Genomic DNA, 20,531 nt, shown 5'->3' with positions numbered 1-20,531 from the left:
AGAGCAGTCACAGTCCTTGTAAATTTTTTTTTTTTACAGGCTACACACTACTGTTACCCACAAAGTTTCTATATGACTTTATTATATTCCTTTTTCGAGTTACAGGTAAAAAATAGTATCTATAGCTTAAAAGTTGCCTATAAGTAGGGACTTTCTCTACTGCATTATTAGAAATTGGACACAGAAGAAAAACCAACTGGTTAAATCTTACACATTCACATTGTTTTATGTATAGTTCTAGATTGTTGGTCTCTAATTTTAAATATGCTCGAGCAATTTATAAGATGACTGGATAAATTTTCAAAATGTTTATTCCTTTTAAATCAGTTCACAGAAAATTTCTTGAAATATCCCCAGGATTAATCCATCAGGGTTCTTTTATAGGTCTTATTCAGAAATAAGACTCTTTATAATATAAAGTCTTCAGACAGTTTTACTCCTAATATCAAATTTGTGTTATGTTCATTTGTGTTTCTGTGATATTTCAGCTTGGTAATACACTGTATCTGGTCCTGTTGATAGTTCATCTGTTTAATACTTATCTCTGGGGGCGCCTGGGTGGCGCAGTCGGTTAAGCGTCCGACTTCAGCCAGGTCACGATCTCGCGGTCCGTGAGTTCGAGCCCCGCATCAGGCTCTGGGCTGATGGCTCAGAGCCTGGAGCCTGTTTCCAATTCTGTGTCTCCCTCTCTCTCTGCCCCTCCCCCGTTCATGCTCTGTCTCTCTCTGTCCCAAAAATAAATAAACGTTGAAAAAAAAAATTAAAAAAAAAAAATACTTATCTCTGTATATATTTTCTCTCTTCTTTTGATATTTATATCTTATATCTTCTTTTGAAGATATCTTGTATTTTCTGTTGATATTTATAAATATAATATAATATATAATATAATATAATATAATATAATATAATATAATATAATATGATATAATCTTACTGTAGGGGTATCTGGGTGGCTCAGTTGGTTAAGTGTCTGACTTCTGCTCAGGGCATGATCTCATGGTTCATGAGTCTGAGCCCCGCGTTGGGCTCTGCGCTTACAGCTCAGAGCCTGGAGCCTGCTTCAGATTTTTTCTCTCTCTCTCTTTCTCTCTCACTCTCTCTCTCTCTTTCTCTCTCAACAATAAATAAATAAACATGTTAAAATTTTTGCTGTAATGTGATTATCCAAGGCCATAATTTTAATTAATTAAATGAATAATTATTAATAGTCTGCTAAGTTTTGGGTTGGGGATATAGCTGAGAACAAAACAGTCAGGGTTTCTTCCCTCTTCATCCTTTTGTTCTAATCAGAAGAGGCAGACAGTGAAGTAAATTATAAGAAACAAGAATTTCAGAAAGTGGTAAGAATAATGGAGAAAGTAAAGAAGCCTAAAGTGATAGAGACTGAGAGTAGGCTATTTTATGCTTGTTAACAGTGAGATCTCTCTGATGAGCTATCACAGAATCATGGTCTTAAGGTGAGAAAGGGGCCTCTATAGGAAAAGACAGAGGAAAAGTGTACCTAGGGTAAAAGTCAGTAGGAAAAAAAGACCTAAGTGAGAACAAGCCTTGGCATGTTCCAGTGACTAAAAAAGACCCAACTCCCTGGAGTGAAGAAAAAGAGAGGGAGAGTAATATGAGATGAGGAATGAGAGGCCAAATCATGATGGGGTTTGAAAGCCAGAGTGAAAGATTTGGATTTAACTCTGAGAGTACACTTAGTTTAAACTGGTAAACTACATATCATTTGCGTATCCAATAAATTACTTTCAGCAAGGAGTGGATTGATAGAGGTGCGAGAAGTGAAGCAGCCTGTCCTGTTTAGAGACCGTGATGGCTTGAACTCCGGAAGTGTCAGTACAGAGAGAGTAAATTCATAATATATATTTATGATATTTACAACCATGGAACTAAGTTAGTTAACGTAGGCAGAATATAGCAACCAGGAAGCCAAAATAAGAAAGTGTTTCCATAGGCAGAAATGGTTAACTAAGGCTACTGTATGGAGAAGAAAGGTAAAATAACACTATACCATTTACTATTTGTCTCCATTGCTATAATTTACCAACATCCCTATCATTCTGCTTGTTGACTGAAAACTTAAACATCTGATTTGCGGTCTACCTCTGTACCTGGTACTCCTCCTGTTCAGCCTTTGTTTCCAAAACCGTTGAAAGAAACTGTAATGGCAAAGACAGCAAGGGAGTGACAAAGTGGAGCAAGGAAAATATCTAAATAGTTTGTGGCCCCAAGTAACCTGGGATTTGACAGAATAAAAACTGCCCCAGTTGAGAGTGCTCCGTGGGACATAAAGAACTAAAGGAACAGCCAAATATAATCAAGGGGTGAAACTAAAAGGAACATTCATAAAAGACGTTTTGGATATGGAACATATGTTGAAACTGAGGTAAGAGAGGACACCATGAAGAGGTTTAGAAGGACAGAGTAAGGTAGGGAATTGGGTCAGACTGGAGACATAGAGAAAACTATGAGCATGAGAATCGAAATGATGACTAGAGAGATTTAGACTTCTGGTAACTTAGATATATAGGAACATGAGGAACAGAAATCTCTTATAGGAAGATGAGCAGTTAAAGTTTAGTCCAGCTTATTATTTGAAAGGTCTGATACCACTGACCTTTGTTTCCTGCTCCTTAAAATGATGCGGTGATCTTTCATGGGAGAGGAGCAAGAGTAGTGAGATACTGAGGTGTCGTAGCCACTGGACAGGGGAACAGTTGACTCAAATGAACTAACTGAAGGAAACACAAGGACTTATTTATAGGGGTAGGTTAATGAGTAAGGGCAGGAGGCCAGAAACTACATAGTGGATGGGAAACTAAAGATCTGAATCCCTTCGAAACGAAAGGAGGCCAGAGGAAAGAAAGCCAGTCTTCTGTCTTCACATGGATCAGAGACCTGTGGGTGACCAGGAGTCCAAAGATCTGTCTTCAAGTGGATTAGAAGTCAAAAGGGCTATCCAAAGGATCAGGAGGTTTAAGTCTACGGAGAGTTATGTATTCCTATGATAGTGCATGAATATATGTGACATGGAATTACTCTGTTACGGGCAGGTAACATCTAGCCTGAGATTTCTTCAGTTGACAGACCTTATTCATAACCTTTAAGTAATTCAGAGTAACAGAGACAAAGATAGGAGACAGGCTTATATGAAACAGGAATTAGAATTATAGAAAATTATTCTTATGGAAATACAGTTTTACCATTTTCTGGGACACATGAAATTAAGAGTATAATGGGCAAGTCAGTTAATTTTAGTTCATGATACCACAGAAACTCATCTGAATAATACCTCCCTGTTTTGAGCTATAGTCAAACAGGTGTTAGATGTATTATCTATTTCGTATCTCACCATTAGCCTTTATAACTCTAATATATCCCAATGTTCTTTAGCTTATAATTCTTTAATACTCTATCATGAAAAAATGAATTGGCACCTTATTCCATTGTTTGTTCACATCAAAGAATACAAAAAAATTAGCAATTGAGTTGAAGAACTTTGAAAAACTTCTGAGCCTCACCTTCAGCCTCAAGGCCACGTTTTTCTCCAAATATGTTGTGGCATGCTGCAGCTATTTACATAAGATGTTTTGCTACTTACTCTCAGCATCATGGTCATAGTAAAACTACTATGCATACAGGGAGAGTACATATTAGCAGCATGTTTTAGTGGAAGATTTGTACTTTCTTTCTTGATAAAATATTGTCATTTTTTTCAGCATAATAAAAGATATTTATGGAATGCACTGATAATATCACAGTAATGAAACTCAGAAAGCTTTAGCCCTAAGATCAAGAACAAGACCGGGATACCTGCTTTCAACACTGTTATTCAACACTGTACTGGTAGTCCTAGCCAGATGATTGAACAAGGAAAGTTTTTAACAGGTATCCAAATTAAAAAGGAGGAAGTAAAACTATCTCTCTTCGCAGATGACATGATCTCATGTGTATAGAAAACCCTAAAGAATCTACAAAAAGCTACTAGAGCTAATAAATTCAGCAAGTTGTAGGGTATAAAAATCAACACACAAAAATCAGTGTATTTTTATACACCAGTAATGAACAATCCCAAGAGGAAATTAAGAAAGCAACTTCATGTGCAACAGCATCTAAAGGAATAAAATACCTAGGAATAAATTTAAGGAGATGAAAAGACCAAAGACCTAAATAAGTGGAAAAACATCCAATGTTCATTGGTAGGAAGACTTAATATTTTTAAGATGCTAATACTATTGATCTGAGTGTCTGTTCTTGTGCTAGTACTATAGTGTCTTGATGATTACAGCTTTGTAGTATTGCTTGAAGTCTGGGATTGTGATGCTTCCTGCTTTGGTTTTGTTTTTCAAGATTGCTTTGGCTATTCAGGGTCTTTTCTGGTTCCATACAAATTTTAGGATTATTTGTTCTAGCTCTGTGAAGAATGCTGGTGTCATTTTGATAGGGATTGCATTGAATATGTAGGTTGCTTTGGGTAGTATTGACATTTTAACAATGGAACAGAATAGACAACCTAGAAATGGACCCACAAACGTATGGCCAACTCATCTTTGACAAAGCAGGAAAGAATATCCAATGGAATAAAGACAGTCTCTTCAGCAAGTGGTGCTGGGGAAACTGGACAGCGACATGCAGAAGAATCAACCTGGACCACTTTCTTACACCAGACACAAAAATAAACTCAAAATGGATGAAAGACCTCAATGTAAGACAGGAAGACTTCAAAATCCTTGAGGTGAAAGTAGGCAAAAACCTCTTTGATCTTGGCCACAGCAACTTCTTATCAACACGTCTCCAGAGGCAAGGGAAACAAAAGCCAAAATGAACTACTGAGACCTCATCAAAATAAAAAGCTTCTGCACAACGAAGGAAACATTTATCAGCAAAACTAAAAGGCAACCGACAGAATGGGAGAAGATATTTGTAAATGATCTATCAGATAAAGTGTTAGTATCCAAAATCTATAAAGAACTTATCAAACTCAACACCCAAAAGCAAATAATCCAGTGAAGAAATGGGCAAAAGACATGAATAGATACTTCTGCAAAGAAGACATCCAGATGGCCAACCAGCACATGAAAAAATGCTCGACATCATTCATCATTAGGGAAATACAAATCAAAACCACAATGAGATACCACCTTACACCTTTCAGAATGGCTAACATTAACAACTCAGGCAACAACAGATGTTGGCGAGGATGCGGAGAGAGAGGATCTCTTTTGCACTGCTGGTGGGAATGCAAACTGGTGCATCTACTCTAGAAAACAGTATGGAGGTTCCTCAAAAAATTAAAAATTAAAAAAAAATTAAAAACTACCCTATGACCCAGCAATTGGACTACTAGGTATTTATCCAAGGCATACTGGTGTTCTGTTCTGAAGGGACATATGCACCCCAATGCACTATCAACAATAGCCAAAGCATGGAAAGAGCCCAAATGTCCATCGATAGATGAATGGATAAAGAAGTGGTATATATATACAATGGAGTATTACTTGGCAATCAAAAAGAATGAAATCTTGCCATTTGCAACTATGTGGATGGAACTAGGGGGTATTATGCCAAGCGAAATTAGGGAAAGACATATGATTTCACTCATATGAGGACTTCAAGAGACAAAACAGATGAACATAAGGGAAGGGAAGCAAAAATAATATAAAAACAGGGAGGGGAACAAAACACAAGAGACTCTTAAATATCGAGAACAAACAAGAGGGTTACTAGAGGGGTTGTGGGAGGGGGGATGGGCTAAATGGGTAAGGAGCATTAAGGAATCTACTCCTGAAATCATTGTTGCACTATATGCTAACTAATACGGATGTAAATTAAAAAAAATAAAATTAAAAAAAAATAACAGCTAACATAAAAAATAAAAAAGGTATAAAAAAAGAAAAAGGTATAAAAAAAGAAAAAAGGTATCAATAAAAAAAAAAGATGCCAATACTACCCAGAGTAATCTACAAATTCAATTAAATCTCTATTAAAATTCTAACAGCCTTTTTTAAACAAATGGAAAACCTAGTCTTCAAATTCATATGGAATTTCAATAGGACTAGAATATATAAAACAATCTTGAAAAAGTGTGGGGATTCACTCTTCCCTATTTCAAACATTACTGCAAAGTTACAGTAATCAGAACATTGTGATGCTTACATAGGGATAGACATACAGAACAATGGCATGTATTTGACAGTCCCGAAGTAAACATATATATCTGGTGTTTGTAAATCATATAAATGATAAGGCTTTATTATCTAGAATATGTAAACTAAAAGTCTACAACAAAAAGACAAAAACAAAATTATGGGAAAAGGGGGTGAGTAGGCCTTTCTCCACAGAGAATATACAAATGGTCAATAAGCAATGAAAATATAATCAACATCATTAGTGATTAGGGGAATGCAAATCAATATTACAGTGATAGCTATTTATTTTTAAAAAATAAAATAGTTGTTAGTGAGGAAATGGGGAAACCGGAGTCCTCATACATTGATGCTGGGAATGTAAAATGGTTCAGCCCTGTGAAAAACAGGTTAGCTCCTCCTTAAAAAGCTAGAATAGAATTTCCATATTGCCCAGCAATTCCACTCCTAGATATATATCCAGACGAGGTGAAAACAGATACCTATGTAGATACTTGTACATTAATGTTAATTGAAGCATTATTCACAATAGCCAAAAGGTGGAAACAACTCAGTGTCCATTGATAGAAGAATGAATGAACAAATGTAATATATAGACACAATGGAAAATTATTTAGCCATAGAAAGGGATGAAGTTCTTTTTTTTTCAACGTTTATTTATTTTTGGGACAGAGAGAGACAGAGCATGAACGGGGGAGGGGCAGAGAGAGAGGGAGACACAGAATCGGAAACAGGCTGCAGGCTCTGAGCCATCAGTCCAGAGCCTGACACGGGGCTCGAACTCACGGACTGGGAGATCGTGACCTGGCTGAAGTCGGACGCTTAACTGACTGCGCCACCCAGGCGCCCCAGGTTTTGAAGTTCTGATACATACTACAACATAACTGATAAAAGTACTATGCCAAGTGAAATAAGCCAGCTATAAAAGGGAAAATACTGTATGATTCTACTTACATGAAATATTTAGAATTGGCAAATTAATAAAAACATAAAGTAGATTAGAGGTTACTAAAGGGTTGTGGGGAAGAAAAATTGGGGATTTATTTCTTAAGAGTTACACACTTTCTCTTTGAGATGATAAGAAAATTTGGAAATAGTGGTGATATTTGTACAAGCTTCTGACTATAATTAATGCCAATGAATTGTGCAATTAAAAGTGGTTTAAATGGGGGGGTACCTGGGTGGTTCCAACTTCAGCTCAGGTCATGATCTCGTGTTTCTTGAGTTCAAGCCCCATGTTGGGCTCTGGGCTGACAGCTCAGAGCCTAGAGCAGCCTCAGATTTTGTGTCTTTCTCTCTCTCTGCCCCTAGCCTGCTCCCTGCTCGCACTCTGTGTGTGTGTCTCTCTCTCAAAAATAAATATCAAAAGTGGCTTAATGGCAATTTTATGTTATATGTAATTTACCACAATTATAAAATATTTTGCCATTTTATATCATCTCAGCACAATTTAAAACTGTGCCCTAAATTAATAACTTTTTATTAAAATAATTCTCTTTATTAAAGGATTACATGTACCCTTGAAATTTTTAACATTTTTCCAAACTTTACAAATTTACCTTCCCATATTCCTTCCCCCAGCAAGTTAATGGGTCACAATTCTTCATTCTTCCTGTATATTCATTTGATATAGTGTATGTGATCAACAGTAGGACATTTGTTATCATTCACTAACTTGAATAATTCACTCTTAAAACCTATGCAAATGTGGGTCTTGTCTTTGTATTTGATTTATAGGCTGGCTCCTAATAAAAATGGAGTCATTTTCAAAATAACTATTTTTAAAGCAAATGTGGAATAAAGTCACTGCGTAGACTTGGGTAAAACATTAATCTATATTGGATCTCAAAGTGATAATTTCTATGTTAGGAACAGGACTATCTAGGGATGTTCATCATTTTACTCTCAGCTTACAGATTTTTTTACAGTGCTTCATGTCCAGTGGTATGTTTCTCTCCTTACCTTCAGATGACTTTGATTAGCTATGCATGCTAACCACTGGTCATGCTTCTGAGTTTGTGAGCTTAATTTGATAGCACGTGTTTGTTGCAAGCTGTTTTCCAGCTTCCAAGCATGGTCCACAGAATTCTGCAAATTAATCCCTGTTAGTATATAAGGAGTAGCTAGGAAAATTAATTCTAAGTGCAGTTTTTCTTCTGGCAGAAATCTAAGAGTACAAATCAATGTCAAAAATGGTGACAGGGTTTGGTAGTGAAAAGAAAATCAGGAAGTCTATTTTATATATACATATAAAAACATAATTAAAACTTCTAATAAAATTTAGTCATGGCAGTTTTATATTCCTGTAATGCATGATGGAAGTTAAAAGGTGATAATACTGACCAAACTAGAATTGCCGTGTCTGAATTTAAAATCATAAACCTATGTATGCTAAGGATGGATGAATAACTAGTCAGTCATAATTATAACTGTTGGTAGAAATTTTTGCATGACCTCAAAATTTAAAAACTGGAAAGGAGTTACAATATATATGAGAACAATTGCAATTGTTACTTAGAATTTTCAGATATGTCTGCTTTCAAACCTCAGGGTTCTTCAGAAGTTAATGTCTCCTATGATCTTGTTGCTGCCTTGTGAGAATAGTTATTGAAAACTAAATGACCATGCCATTTGCATGCTTGGGAAGAGAATGAGTAAATTAGAAGCTGGACATCCACTCTGATTCCCATTCATTCATTCTCTCATCTTAAGTTCTTTGAAGACTCTGTACTTTTAGATTTTTCTGAAAAGTAGACTAATTCTTTGGCTTGACTGAGTATATATCAATGGTGAAGCATGTTCTGTAAACAGATTATCAAGCCTTTGCTACATTGGTTTGGGACTAACGCATGTTATAATGGCCCTTTTCAGATTTTTACAGTTTAGAAGTAGAGACATGATTATGTGGAGAGTTAATTACCTGGAGAAGAAAAGCAATTATTACTTCGTATCATAAGATGTCAATTCCTATGATTTCCTTTTTTAAAAATGCCTCTTCTTGAAATAGTATATTTTTTTCCTTAGAAATTGTAGGGTAGGAGGAAGCATTATCAAATGTGCATAACTGTACAATGGTATAAAAGCTGCAATTACAAATTGGACAAACTTTTTATGGCAATTTTCCTAAGTGCTTTTGTTGATCTGAAAACTTGTTTTCAAAAATCTGCTAAATAGTCCACACAATTATTAACTATCTCCTGTGGTGGTAAGTTCTCTGCAAGAAGGGTCAATCATTTCTTTCATTTTATGCCAGTTTTGGAATAAATCTGTGAAGTGATATTAATGGTGTGACTCAGTGTACGTAAAAAATTGTCAGATTTGGGTGAAAATTACTTTTCCAAGCTGAAACATGTGACTTTCTTAAATGGATGTAATTTGGGACCTGGCCTTTCATTACATTTTCAGAAGGTATATGTTATAATGGATATAAGGTATAACATATAAAGTATATGTTATAATACGGTATTTGGCAAAACCTTACATCTCTGCATTTGTTAGTTGTGTGTCCTTGGGCTAGCTGCTTCAAGATAAGATTATCTGCCCTAGTTATTGTGAGCATTAAATGAGGTAGTATATAATATATAATATACAATACACTAATATATTAAATACATGTATTATGACATATATATTTTTATATAAATCATAAGATGGTTTATAAATTTACATATAATCCATGTTTAAAGCACTTATCTTCCAGTAATATTCTGAGATACATATTGTAAAATTGATTGTTAAATTAGCTCTTCCCAATAAGTATAGGAACATGGAAAAGAAAGTAAGCCAAAAGGAAAAGATGTATGGCTGTGAATTTCAGAGGAAACCTTTGAATGGCTTTATTTCTTGAAATTGGTAAAGTATATGTTTTTCCCTGAAAGAAGGTAATACTCTATTTCTATACCTACGAAACCCTTAAATACCCTTAAGTGGGGCTTTTGCTGATGTAATTACAGCAATAAATACGGAATGCATATAAATCAACTATTTATAAAGGCATTAGTAGGAATAGATGTTTCTTATATAGAGATTATTGTAGAAGATACATATTAAAGAAATGGTAACATTATCTGTTGAAAGGTAATGTATTAAAGGCATGTATTTTCAGGTATCTTTCAATAGTTTTAATCTGTTAAATTTATGATTACTATTACTGTTTTTTAATTCTTTAAAATAATTTACATTTTGTTGTCTAACCTAAAATTTATAATACATGTTGTTACTAGTGATAAATATTCTATAGGTTATTTTTAATATCTAATCTAAGGAAACCTAATGAGCTAATGCTCCTGCTTTTTTTTCAAACCACAAAAACTTGCAGCTAATTAAATTACCATGTGTAGACTGAGACTAATGAAATAATCCTTGAAAATTGCTTTATTCATTTAAAAAATTATACTCTCTGTTTTAGTTTTTCATTACTGAAATACAGTTGACATAAAATGCTATATTAGTTTCAGGTGTACAACATAGTGATTCAGCAATTCTATACAATACCTAATGCTCATCACAACAAATGTAGTCACTGTGTGTCACCATACAGTGTTAATACAATATCATCGGCTACATTCCCTAGTCTGTACATTTCATCTCTATGACATATTTAGAAATAAATAACTGGAAGTTTGTACCTTTTAATCCCCTTCACCTATTTTTCCGATCCTTTTACCTCTCTCTCGTCTGGCAACTATCAGTTTGTTTTTTGTATTTAAGTCCGTTTCTGCTTTTTTTTTTATTTGCTTTGTTTTTTAGGATAAATTGACTTACATACCCAAAGAAATCTTGAGATTACCACTTTACTATTGCCCAGAATTATATAGTTGACTCCCAAGTTATTATGGAAACATTAAATATATTTGAAATACACAATAAATTGGGAGATATTTCTTAAAATAATAGAAATTAAATTTTATAATGAAAGAAATCTTTTTTTTTAAGGTTTATTTATTTTAGAGAGAGAGAGAGTGTGAGCAGGGGAGGAGCAGAGAGAGAGGGAGACACAGAATCTGAAGTAGGCTCCAGGCTCTGAGCTGTCAGCACAGAGCCTGACGCGGGGCTAGAACCCACAAACTGTAGGATCATGACCTGTGCCTAAGTCAGACACTTAACCAACTGAGCCACCCAGCCACCCCGAAGGAAATAAACCTTTATTCAGAATATATTCTGTCTAAAATAAGTAATTTCTCAATGATATAAGTAGCTGTTGTCTTACTGTAAAAATTATGTTATATTTTGTTTTAAATCTCAATTTTTGCCTATTGCAAGGCTAATTGGCACCTGCATTTTCTTAGTCCTTTTCAAGGCCAAAATCATTGTCAGTAAATTGTCCTAGAATTATTAGTAATCTACTAGATTTTTTATATTAATTTTTCATTTTGAGATGTTTCACTGACATTCATCCAACCAATTTCTTATTTTAGATTGATACTGATATTTTCTAAAGAAGTATATACTTGCATTTTCATTATAAGACACTAGTTATATCCTTAGTAGGAGTATTTTCTTACATCCAAACAAAATGTTCACTAATTTTCATTATAGTTGGCAATTGGAAATAATGTGGATCAAATCATTAGTATGTGCCCATTATTCTAGACTAGACCTATTCTAATGGACATGATAATTTATAATTTACTATATTTTTAAATAATTTTCTCAAATTATCTAGTTTTATGCACATTTACTGATCTTCTAAATCCAAAGAGGGTAACTGCTTTAATGTAGACATTTTATTAATAAAAAGTTATTAAAATCAATCACATATGTTTTCAATATACAGATGAGAAGATTTAGACTAAGGTTTTCATTTATTCAAAAAAGACTTCTTAAGCACCTACAGTATACTGTGCACTATTCTAGACACTTGAGGATATAGTAGTGACCATGACAGACAAGGTCCCTTTCATACTTTAATTTTTATCTTTGCTCATGTTATTATTGTTTCCAAATTTTCTTCATAGCACAAGTTCATTTTGTATTCTGTATATATATTTTATTTGTTTTATGTATAGTGTCTACATGAACTGGAATATGAACTCCTTGAAAGCAGGAGTATTCGTCTGTCACTCAGCTTCTAGGATAGTACCTCACATTTAGTAGGGAGTTAATAGACTTTTGTCAAATGAATGAATGAACTGAAAAAAATAAAGACCCAGGAGTGTGTGATAATCTGAAAGCTAAGTGAAATGTTTTCAGAATGGATTGGTTAACTGCGTCAAATTCTGCTGATGGGTCAAACAACATAAAGACATGAAGATTGGACTTACCCAGGTACAGCTGTGATGTATGGTTTGAATGGAGTGAGGGACAAAAGCCATACTGGAATAGATTCAAGTAAAAAGAAAGCGGTGAAGAAGTAGAAAGGGGATCATTCAAGGAATTTTGAGGGATAAGAAAATTGAGCTATAACTGGAGAGAGGAGTATGAATGACGTCAAGGAAGCCTTTGAAATGTTTTTCTTTTATTTTGAAAATTCCAAACATATAGAAAAGAATAGTACAGTGAGCCCCTTTACACTCTTCACATATATCAGCAATATCAAAATTTTTGTAGACTTATTTTATTTACTCATTTTTTGTTACTGTTTAATATTTAAAAGTGAATCCCAATCATTTTATCTGTATATGCTTCGGTATGCATCTAAAAAAAAAGAAAAAAGAAAGGAAAAATGGCAGTTTTTTTTACACAACCTGATGTCATAATCATACCTGTTAAAATTAATAGTAATTCCTAGATACTATCTAATACCTAGATCTTATATTGTCACAATTGTTTAAAATAAAAGTTGTTTGAATCTAGATTAGTCAAATTCTAATTTACATTTGATCATTATATCTCGTAAGGCACTTTTAGTCTAGAGGGAAGTCCCTCTTTTATTGATGGGGCAAGAACAATTGACCTGTTGAGTGTCCTACATTCTTGATTTGTATCTTTGATTCCTCATGGTGTCATTTTTTTTCTGCTTTCAATATTATTTGTAAACTCTAATGTAGTGTGTTTGATTGGATTTAGGTTCATCTACTTTGGGAAACGTACTTCATCATTAGTGCCCTGTGTGTCAGTGGTATTGCTTCACATCAAGAGGTGCATGGTTCACTTTCACATTCTTCTTGGTTTTATTTTTGTTTTTTTGAGAGACAGAGAGCATGAGTGAGCTGGGGAGAGTGGTAGAGGGACAGAGAGAGAGAGAGAGGAAGGAAGACAGAATCTTAAACAGGCTCCATGCTCAGTGCGGAACCTGATGCAGGGCTTGATCCCATGACCCTGGGATCATGACCTGAACAGAAATCAAGATTTGGGTGCTTAGTCAATTGAGCCACGCTGGCACCCCCACTTTCTCATTCTTAGTCATGCAAATGGCGATCAGGGAGGTCAGTTGGTGACTGCCTTAACATTTCCACTGAAAATTACCCATTAACCTTACATCATATGATTTGATGATCTTTGCCTAAATTAGTTACTTTATTTACTTTGTCAAATAATTTTTAGTTCTGTCATAAAGGAGGAGTCTTTAAAAATTGAAGAAATTATAACATGTTTTTCTGCTGATAGAAATGATTTAATAGCAAAGGAAAAATTATGATGTAAGAAAGAACTCTAATACCTGAAGAAATCGTAAACTTGGTAGGTAAGAAGGAATAGGGCCCACTGCATAAGTGATAGAATGCTGTAGGTAGGAGCAGGAACAGTTTAAGTGACTTACTTATTCAAGGTTACAGCACAGAATGAATATATTTTATTAAAATTCTATCAAAATTTTGCTATAGAATCTGTTTGAAAATTGTACCTAATTTTAGAAGCATGCATTTTCAATATATGATATTGTATGTGAAATCAAAACTGAAACCACTTTAAATTTCACTGCCTGTATTTGACATTGACCCTACTTATTAATTTTTCTAACTTGTCCCTTGAAAGTGCATTTTTAAATTAGTGTGTCTTATACTTCTGTATCTTTACATCATAAGAAATGTGGGCATGTACTTTTATGTGATTGTTTTTCAGCTTCTGTTGCTAGTCTATTGCAAAGAGTAGTAAATGCTACTGCTAAACAAATAAAATGATAAATAACTAGCAGTTTAGTTTAGACACTAATGGAGCCTGAAAGCCTTTAAAGTGACAAAAACAGCAACTTTAATGATTTATAGGTGCATTTTTGTTACACAGTTTGGTCATATACCTGACAGTTTTCTCTCTTTGTGACTTTTTCCTAAAAATTATAGTTTTGTGTTATCTGAGTAAAAAGGCCATTAGGGTTCAGGAGAAGAATTTGACAGCATGTCTTCTGAGGATTGCAGCAATTCCCATTGGTGGATATACAATCTCCTTTTTTTCCTTCTTTTTTTTTCTTTTTTTTCTTTTGTAGTACTAATGGTAGTGATATAATTTAATTCTCAAAGATTATGTACTGCAAATTTGAACCAATGAACTATTTCCAAATTGTCTCCTATATGCTATATGAAATTCAGTTTTAGACAATCATATTTCTTTATGGCTCAGTGATTTCCATTTACTACCTGATAGTCTGTACACTCTAAAGAGTGTTGTTACTCTGTTGGGGTTACTGTATTGTCTGACATGATATGTAGTGTATTAAATTAGAATTTTAAAGGCAACATGGATTATATAATGTCTTCAGTTATTTAGTGCCATGTTGTTTTTTAGAATTCCTATTGAGGTTGAGCTGATTTCCTTTCCTATCTGGCATCCCCAAAGGAGCACTCTGTATTTGTCTCCAAAAGCAGGAATATAATCTGATCTATTTTGTTTTGTCTCCTGACTTAGATGAGAACACTTTGCATGAACTACATTGATCAGTTATTATTATCCTTTCTAGTTATTTATTAGACAGTTAATACAATCTTGTCAAGACTTCCCTAGAGTATCCCTGTAAACTAGATCATTTTACCCAAGAACCACCACAGAGATACATCTAGGTTGACAGGATGAGAAAAGCTGATCAGGAGAAAAAAATATTAAGCCTTCAAACTCACATTATGTTTTTCAGATTTTCTTCATCCTTACAAATGAGAGGCACACTTGCTCTCTACTGAAATATTTTGTACAACTTAAGAAACTTAGTTTTTCATAGACTTGAATCTTCATTGTTTAAAATAAGAAGTTGTAATTTAGGTGTATTCTTGTAATATTATTCTTTAAACTCTTGTGATCTGAGTCTTTTTACTAGAAGTAAGAATGATAAGCTTTTTTACTATTCTTTTAAAAATTCAAAACTACTAGAAACATAGAAAAATGGTTTATGAGGCAGTTAATCCTTAAAGCAACATAATCTCCCTGTGATTTTTTTTTTAATGTTTGTAGCTTCACAACTTTGTCCTTCCAAATGTACTTTAAAAATGTTTTATAGAGTGGCTTAGAATTTTTAAACTGTAACACCAAAAAGAAGTGTGTCAGGTACTTGGAAGTTTTCATGTTTATTTAAAACCCAATATTTTAGAAACTTAAAAATAATCATTCTTTTGATATTTTTTGTTAACTGTTTAATAAATGTTTCTGAGAAGTAACTTTATGTGTTGTGTTGGGATGCTGAGAAGATTACAATTTAATACCAAGCTGCTATAATGAGGCTCACTTTTATAGTCTGAAAATGAATTTTTTTTGCCTTAAGGTTTATCTGTAAAGTATAGAGTTGTAAGATCTATATTGGACCCAACCAAATTTATTCACTAGCAGTGGAAAGAACACTATTAATTATATCTGTATCAATTATTCATCAATTTCAAATTTCATGAACTATTTTAAAATTTTGGTCTTAATTCTGATATTCTGTCTTATTAAAATTACATAATAATGACAGTGCTGATTCATTCATCTAATAAATATTTATTGTGCACCTGTAATATACAGGCAGTGTTAAAGGCTATGGGGAAACTACAGCATAAAACAAAACAAGCTAATCCATTGTCCTCTGAGGGCTTGCATTCTAGTGAAAAAGTTAAAAATTAACAAATATAAAGTATCAGGTAATGTTGATGTTATAATTAAAGGAAGAGCAGGGTAAGTGAATAAAGAATGGTAGAAATGAAGAAATATACCTGCCATGTAAACCTTCCAAGACCTCCTCTCCCCACCAGTTTAAATGCTGTTTGCATTGTAGACCATCTGTTTGTGCCATCCATGTAGATACATCCATTATTTTTCATATCATACCATCGTATAATTGTTGACCTGATGCTAGCTTTTTATCCTTAAGATATCTTCTTCGAAAGCTGGGTCCATAGATCTTCATCTATGTGTTACTAGCATTTACACGAGGTCTTTTTATAAACGCTCTGCAAGTATTTTTTTTATGTCAATGAAGGAATGATAGGCTCATAATTTCTTAGGATCTCTGGCTCTACTGGAATCCAAAGGCCGTTTTTGAGACTATTAGAAAAGAATGAGTGTAAAAATGATAAAAAGGAGTATATATGTATGTATTCATTCTGTTTGGTTCAGTTGAACATTTCTTTTTAATTGAGAGTTTTACGTTTTACATTATATCATCCTTTTTCATGGCTTTTTTTTAAAAAATACAAAATAAGAAAGAAAGTTTTCTGAAAATTAATCTTTTATCCACAGGTACTACTGAACGAGTATGTTTGATCCAGGGAACAGTTGAAGCACTGAATGCAGTTCATGGATTCATTGCAGAAAAAATTCGTGAAATGCCCCAAAATGTGGCCAAGACAGAACCAGTCAGCATTCTACAACCCCAGACCACCGTTAATCCAGATCGCATCAAACAAGTGAGTGTTTAGTTGGGAAATCAAAGAGAAATATCCACAGCATAGTATGAATTCCTTATAAAAGAAGCTTAAAGTCTTAGCAGATGAAGTTTTGTTTTTTTCCTAAGCATACTTAATACATAACAAAGTTGTCATTTTGTTTACTTAAAGACTGTCAGTCAGAGCCTCTTCCATAGATTGACTAGTTGATTTATTGATTGATTGAATAAGTCACTTTTTAGTGTTATACTGAGGAGCAATTATATGGCTCATTACTTTTGTGATTACCTTTTAAAAATTTATAGACATAAATTTGTTTAGTTTATAGGGATTAAATCTATTTAAAATTATATCACTTTTTAAATAAAGTATAAAAATTGAAGTGAGAGTATATCCTCAAGATTTCAAATACCATATTTTTAGTAATATTTGTAGTTTTCAGTATACTTATAAACTCCTATTTTGTTAACTTGTTATATATAACAGTTTTTATAAACAAATATGTATAAGTAAATTTTTGTACTTAGCAAATAGTCTTTTGTTACAAATCAGCTATTATGTTCTGTATAACATGTAGTCTTTATATATGTCATAAAAGGCCAATGTTTACTTTTAATGTGTGAGATTTTTCTGTAACAAAAATTTTATTTGATAAAAGACAATGTGAGTTGTTAAGGTTGAATAATGGCTGACATGCTGTAGGGGAAAAATGACATTCTTTAATGTTAAAATAGATGAATCCTTCCCCATAAACTCTTAAATTCTCAAATTTATTTGTTACCTTATGATTATAATTATTGTTTCTGCATTTGCCCCTTTATAATTAGCTGCTTAATTTGTGATCATACAATCAGTAGACTCTGCCTTCAAAAGAAATGTATTAACTTCATTAATTTACAGAATACTTAATTTACAGCATTTTATGTTCATTGTAATAAATTTGAAATGTAGCTCAAAATCTTATTAATTTCATGTTTCTGGATTGAAAAAAAATTATGCCAAACACTGTTATTGACATATTATAATTTTAACAATGTATAGATAAAAGTAAGGCTGACTAATCATACACAAACATAGGAATTAATAATTAGGTAATATATTTTCAAATTATAGGCTAACATTAAACTTTCTGTTGATTACTGTTCAAATTTTTGCCATGTTTACATCAGATAGCTGCTATTCCATATAAAATTTCATTTTATACTCTGTCACTTTGATTTCTCTACCCTTTTTAAGGAAGTATCTTTTAATGTATGCATGGCAGAATGTAAATATTTTAGAGTTCTACGCATCAGTTGATGTTTTTTTTCTTCTTCCCAGCCATATAGAGTTTAGAAATTTAGCTTATCTATGCCAGGGGAATACAAGGAATATTTTTAAAACTGATACCTTGAAAGAGATACAAGGACTCTGTATCCAGATTCTAAAACTATGAGTTTAGTTAAAGACTTCTGGGTTAAAATCACCTGGGGCTAAGAATTTACAGAATTGTCACTAAAGTGTAGTAGGGTTTATTGACTTTCTGCCTTACTCCAGCCTATTTCTACTCTCTTTTATACTTTCTGTGAGAAAAGTGCAAACATTTATAGATAAGAGTGAGCATCTTGATTTTTTAAAAAATAAAATATACAATGTAGTTTGAGTAGTATGATATTACTGGCGGTATATTTAGGACAATGATATGAATGAATATTTATTATTTTTATAATAATAGCTAGTATCAAATAATGGAATATGAATCATTAAAATTCCAATTTTCTCTATGCAATATGAAATTTAAAGGCTCCCGTATATCCAGTACCAGTATAGATTGATGAAAACCAGAATTTGAAAATGTTTGCTTTTTTTATTTACTTGCCTTGGTCAGATAATGTTATTTAAAATCATGATAAGTGTTAAAAACAATAGTGATTGATTGATTTTTGTGTATTTGCATTCATTTGTAAGCCTGGTAGATATTAATGGAATTAAAATTATTGTTGATTTTAATATTTTTATGTAATAAGTGATGTACATGAAATAGAGTATCATTTAAAAAAATAACCAAACAAGTACACTAAATCTATTAGGGCAATATATTTAATCCTTAAACACTTTCTTTGTAAGTGTAAAAATTAAAAAATTTACTTGAAAAATCTGGAGAAGCGATCAAACATATTTCCAAGATAGTATAGATCAACAGAGTTTTTTATGTTTCAAGTTTTCCTATTTTAGCAATGTAAGATTTTTTTGTTGGGGTATTCGCTAAATAGTAAGTCAAGTATATAAATTTAAATGACCACAGTTTTGTTTCTGAAGAAATTATGCTGGTTATCCATTATCAAATAATATGTCCAAAATAAATTGCTCTAGAATATATAAAAACATTTCATATATCATATTTCATATGATATTTTTATATGATAGTTTTATATATGCATACATAATACATAGAATCACAGTAAGATTTCTTTTAAAATGGTGGTCTTTCCTTTGACATTTATCTCTTCTTTGGGCTTTATTCGGTCCTGAAGTTAATTTTTTAAAAAATTTCTTTAAAACGTCTTTTAGAATTTTCTTTTAGTTAAATTGGGCAAAGAATAAAATTAAGAGTTTTAAAAAATGAGAGAGCTAGAAAATACAACTTCTGCACAGAAATGAGTTCATGCTGAATATAAAATTATAGGTTTCTGAATGTTTATTACTACATGACTGTTGTTTTTTATGATTGATAACTTTAAGGTTTGCTTCCTAAAAGAGTATAATTTATATGTAACTTGGATTTAAAAATAGTAAATCACAGTTAGTTCTAAACAAACATTTTAAAAGTTACAATTTCAAACCATATATATGGACTTTTAACAGAATATTGTGTTCTGAATTATGTAATCTAGATATAGTTGGTAACTGAATAAATTGCATGAACCAGAATATTCTGCCCAAATGAAACCTACATTTACTGACTGAATGAATGCTCAGACAAATATAGTTTTGTAAGAAAATAATGCAAACTGGTCTTGCAGGCCTTTGTTATAGTGGAATGATGAAATCTAGGATAACAGCCTTACATCCAACTTCAGATATTAAGGTGTTGTTCCCTCTCAAATGTTTGTTGTTGTTGTTTTATTTTAAAAATATTTATTTGCCAATAGAGAGGGACTCCAATACTTTATATATTCAAATGGTAATAGTAATAATGATTAACGTGCATTGAATAATTAAAATATTGTAACCTCTGTTCTATCACCTTAATTAGGATACTTTTATGAAGCACCTAATAACCACTGTGCTAATTTTACAAGTCAGTATACAAAGAAACAGAAACACAGAAAGAGCCAGTAAACCAAAATTAAACATATATTACAACATAGAACATACTATTGCTTATTTTCAGGACACGCAAATAGCAGAGACATTCAACGATCTTCAAATAATTTAGACCTTGTTTGCCTAGAAGCTTTGAACTCATTCCTGGAGCATGTCTTTAGTCCAGAGTAGTTGGTACACATTTTTCCATTTCCACCTTTTTTATGTTTTGAGCTTTATACTCTATACCTTTTCCCCTCATAGGATTATTGCAACTTTTCTTTTTTTTAAGCCCCTCAAATCCCTCTCCAAGTATGGTTGCTTATACATAACAAGTCAATATAAGAAACCCTAAAACAAGGTAGAAACCACA

General features: G+C 32.8%; 1 protein-coding gene across 5 annotated transcripts in view; it reads left to right on the top strand.

The window, feature by feature from the left end:
- Positions 1-20,531, top strand: part of NOVA1 (NOVA alternative splicing regulator 1) — a 148,905-nt gene that overhangs the window by 96,269 nt on the left and 32,105 nt on the right. For all 5 annotated transcript variants that reach the window (XM_047074628.1, XM_047074629.1, XM_047074627.1 and 2 more), the window contains exon 3: positions 16,728-16,894. In XM_047074628.1, the coding sequence (XP_046930584.1) occupies positions 16,728-16,894 (167 nt within the window). The remainder of the gene's footprint in view (positions 1-16,727; positions 16,895-20,531) is intronic.

Source organism: Lynx rufus, unplaced genomic scaffold, assembly GCF_022079265.1.
Source record: "Lynx rufus isolate CCGP_SWC_20201006 ecotype Redwood Valley unplaced genomic scaffold, mLynRuf1.p SCAF_13, whole genome shotgun sequence".
Taxonomy (NCBI): Eukaryota; Metazoa; Chordata; class Mammalia; order Carnivora; family Felidae; genus Lynx; species Lynx rufus.
The sequence above is the reverse complement of the archived record's forward strand: the minus strand, read 5'-3'. Positions and strand labels throughout refer to the sequence as shown.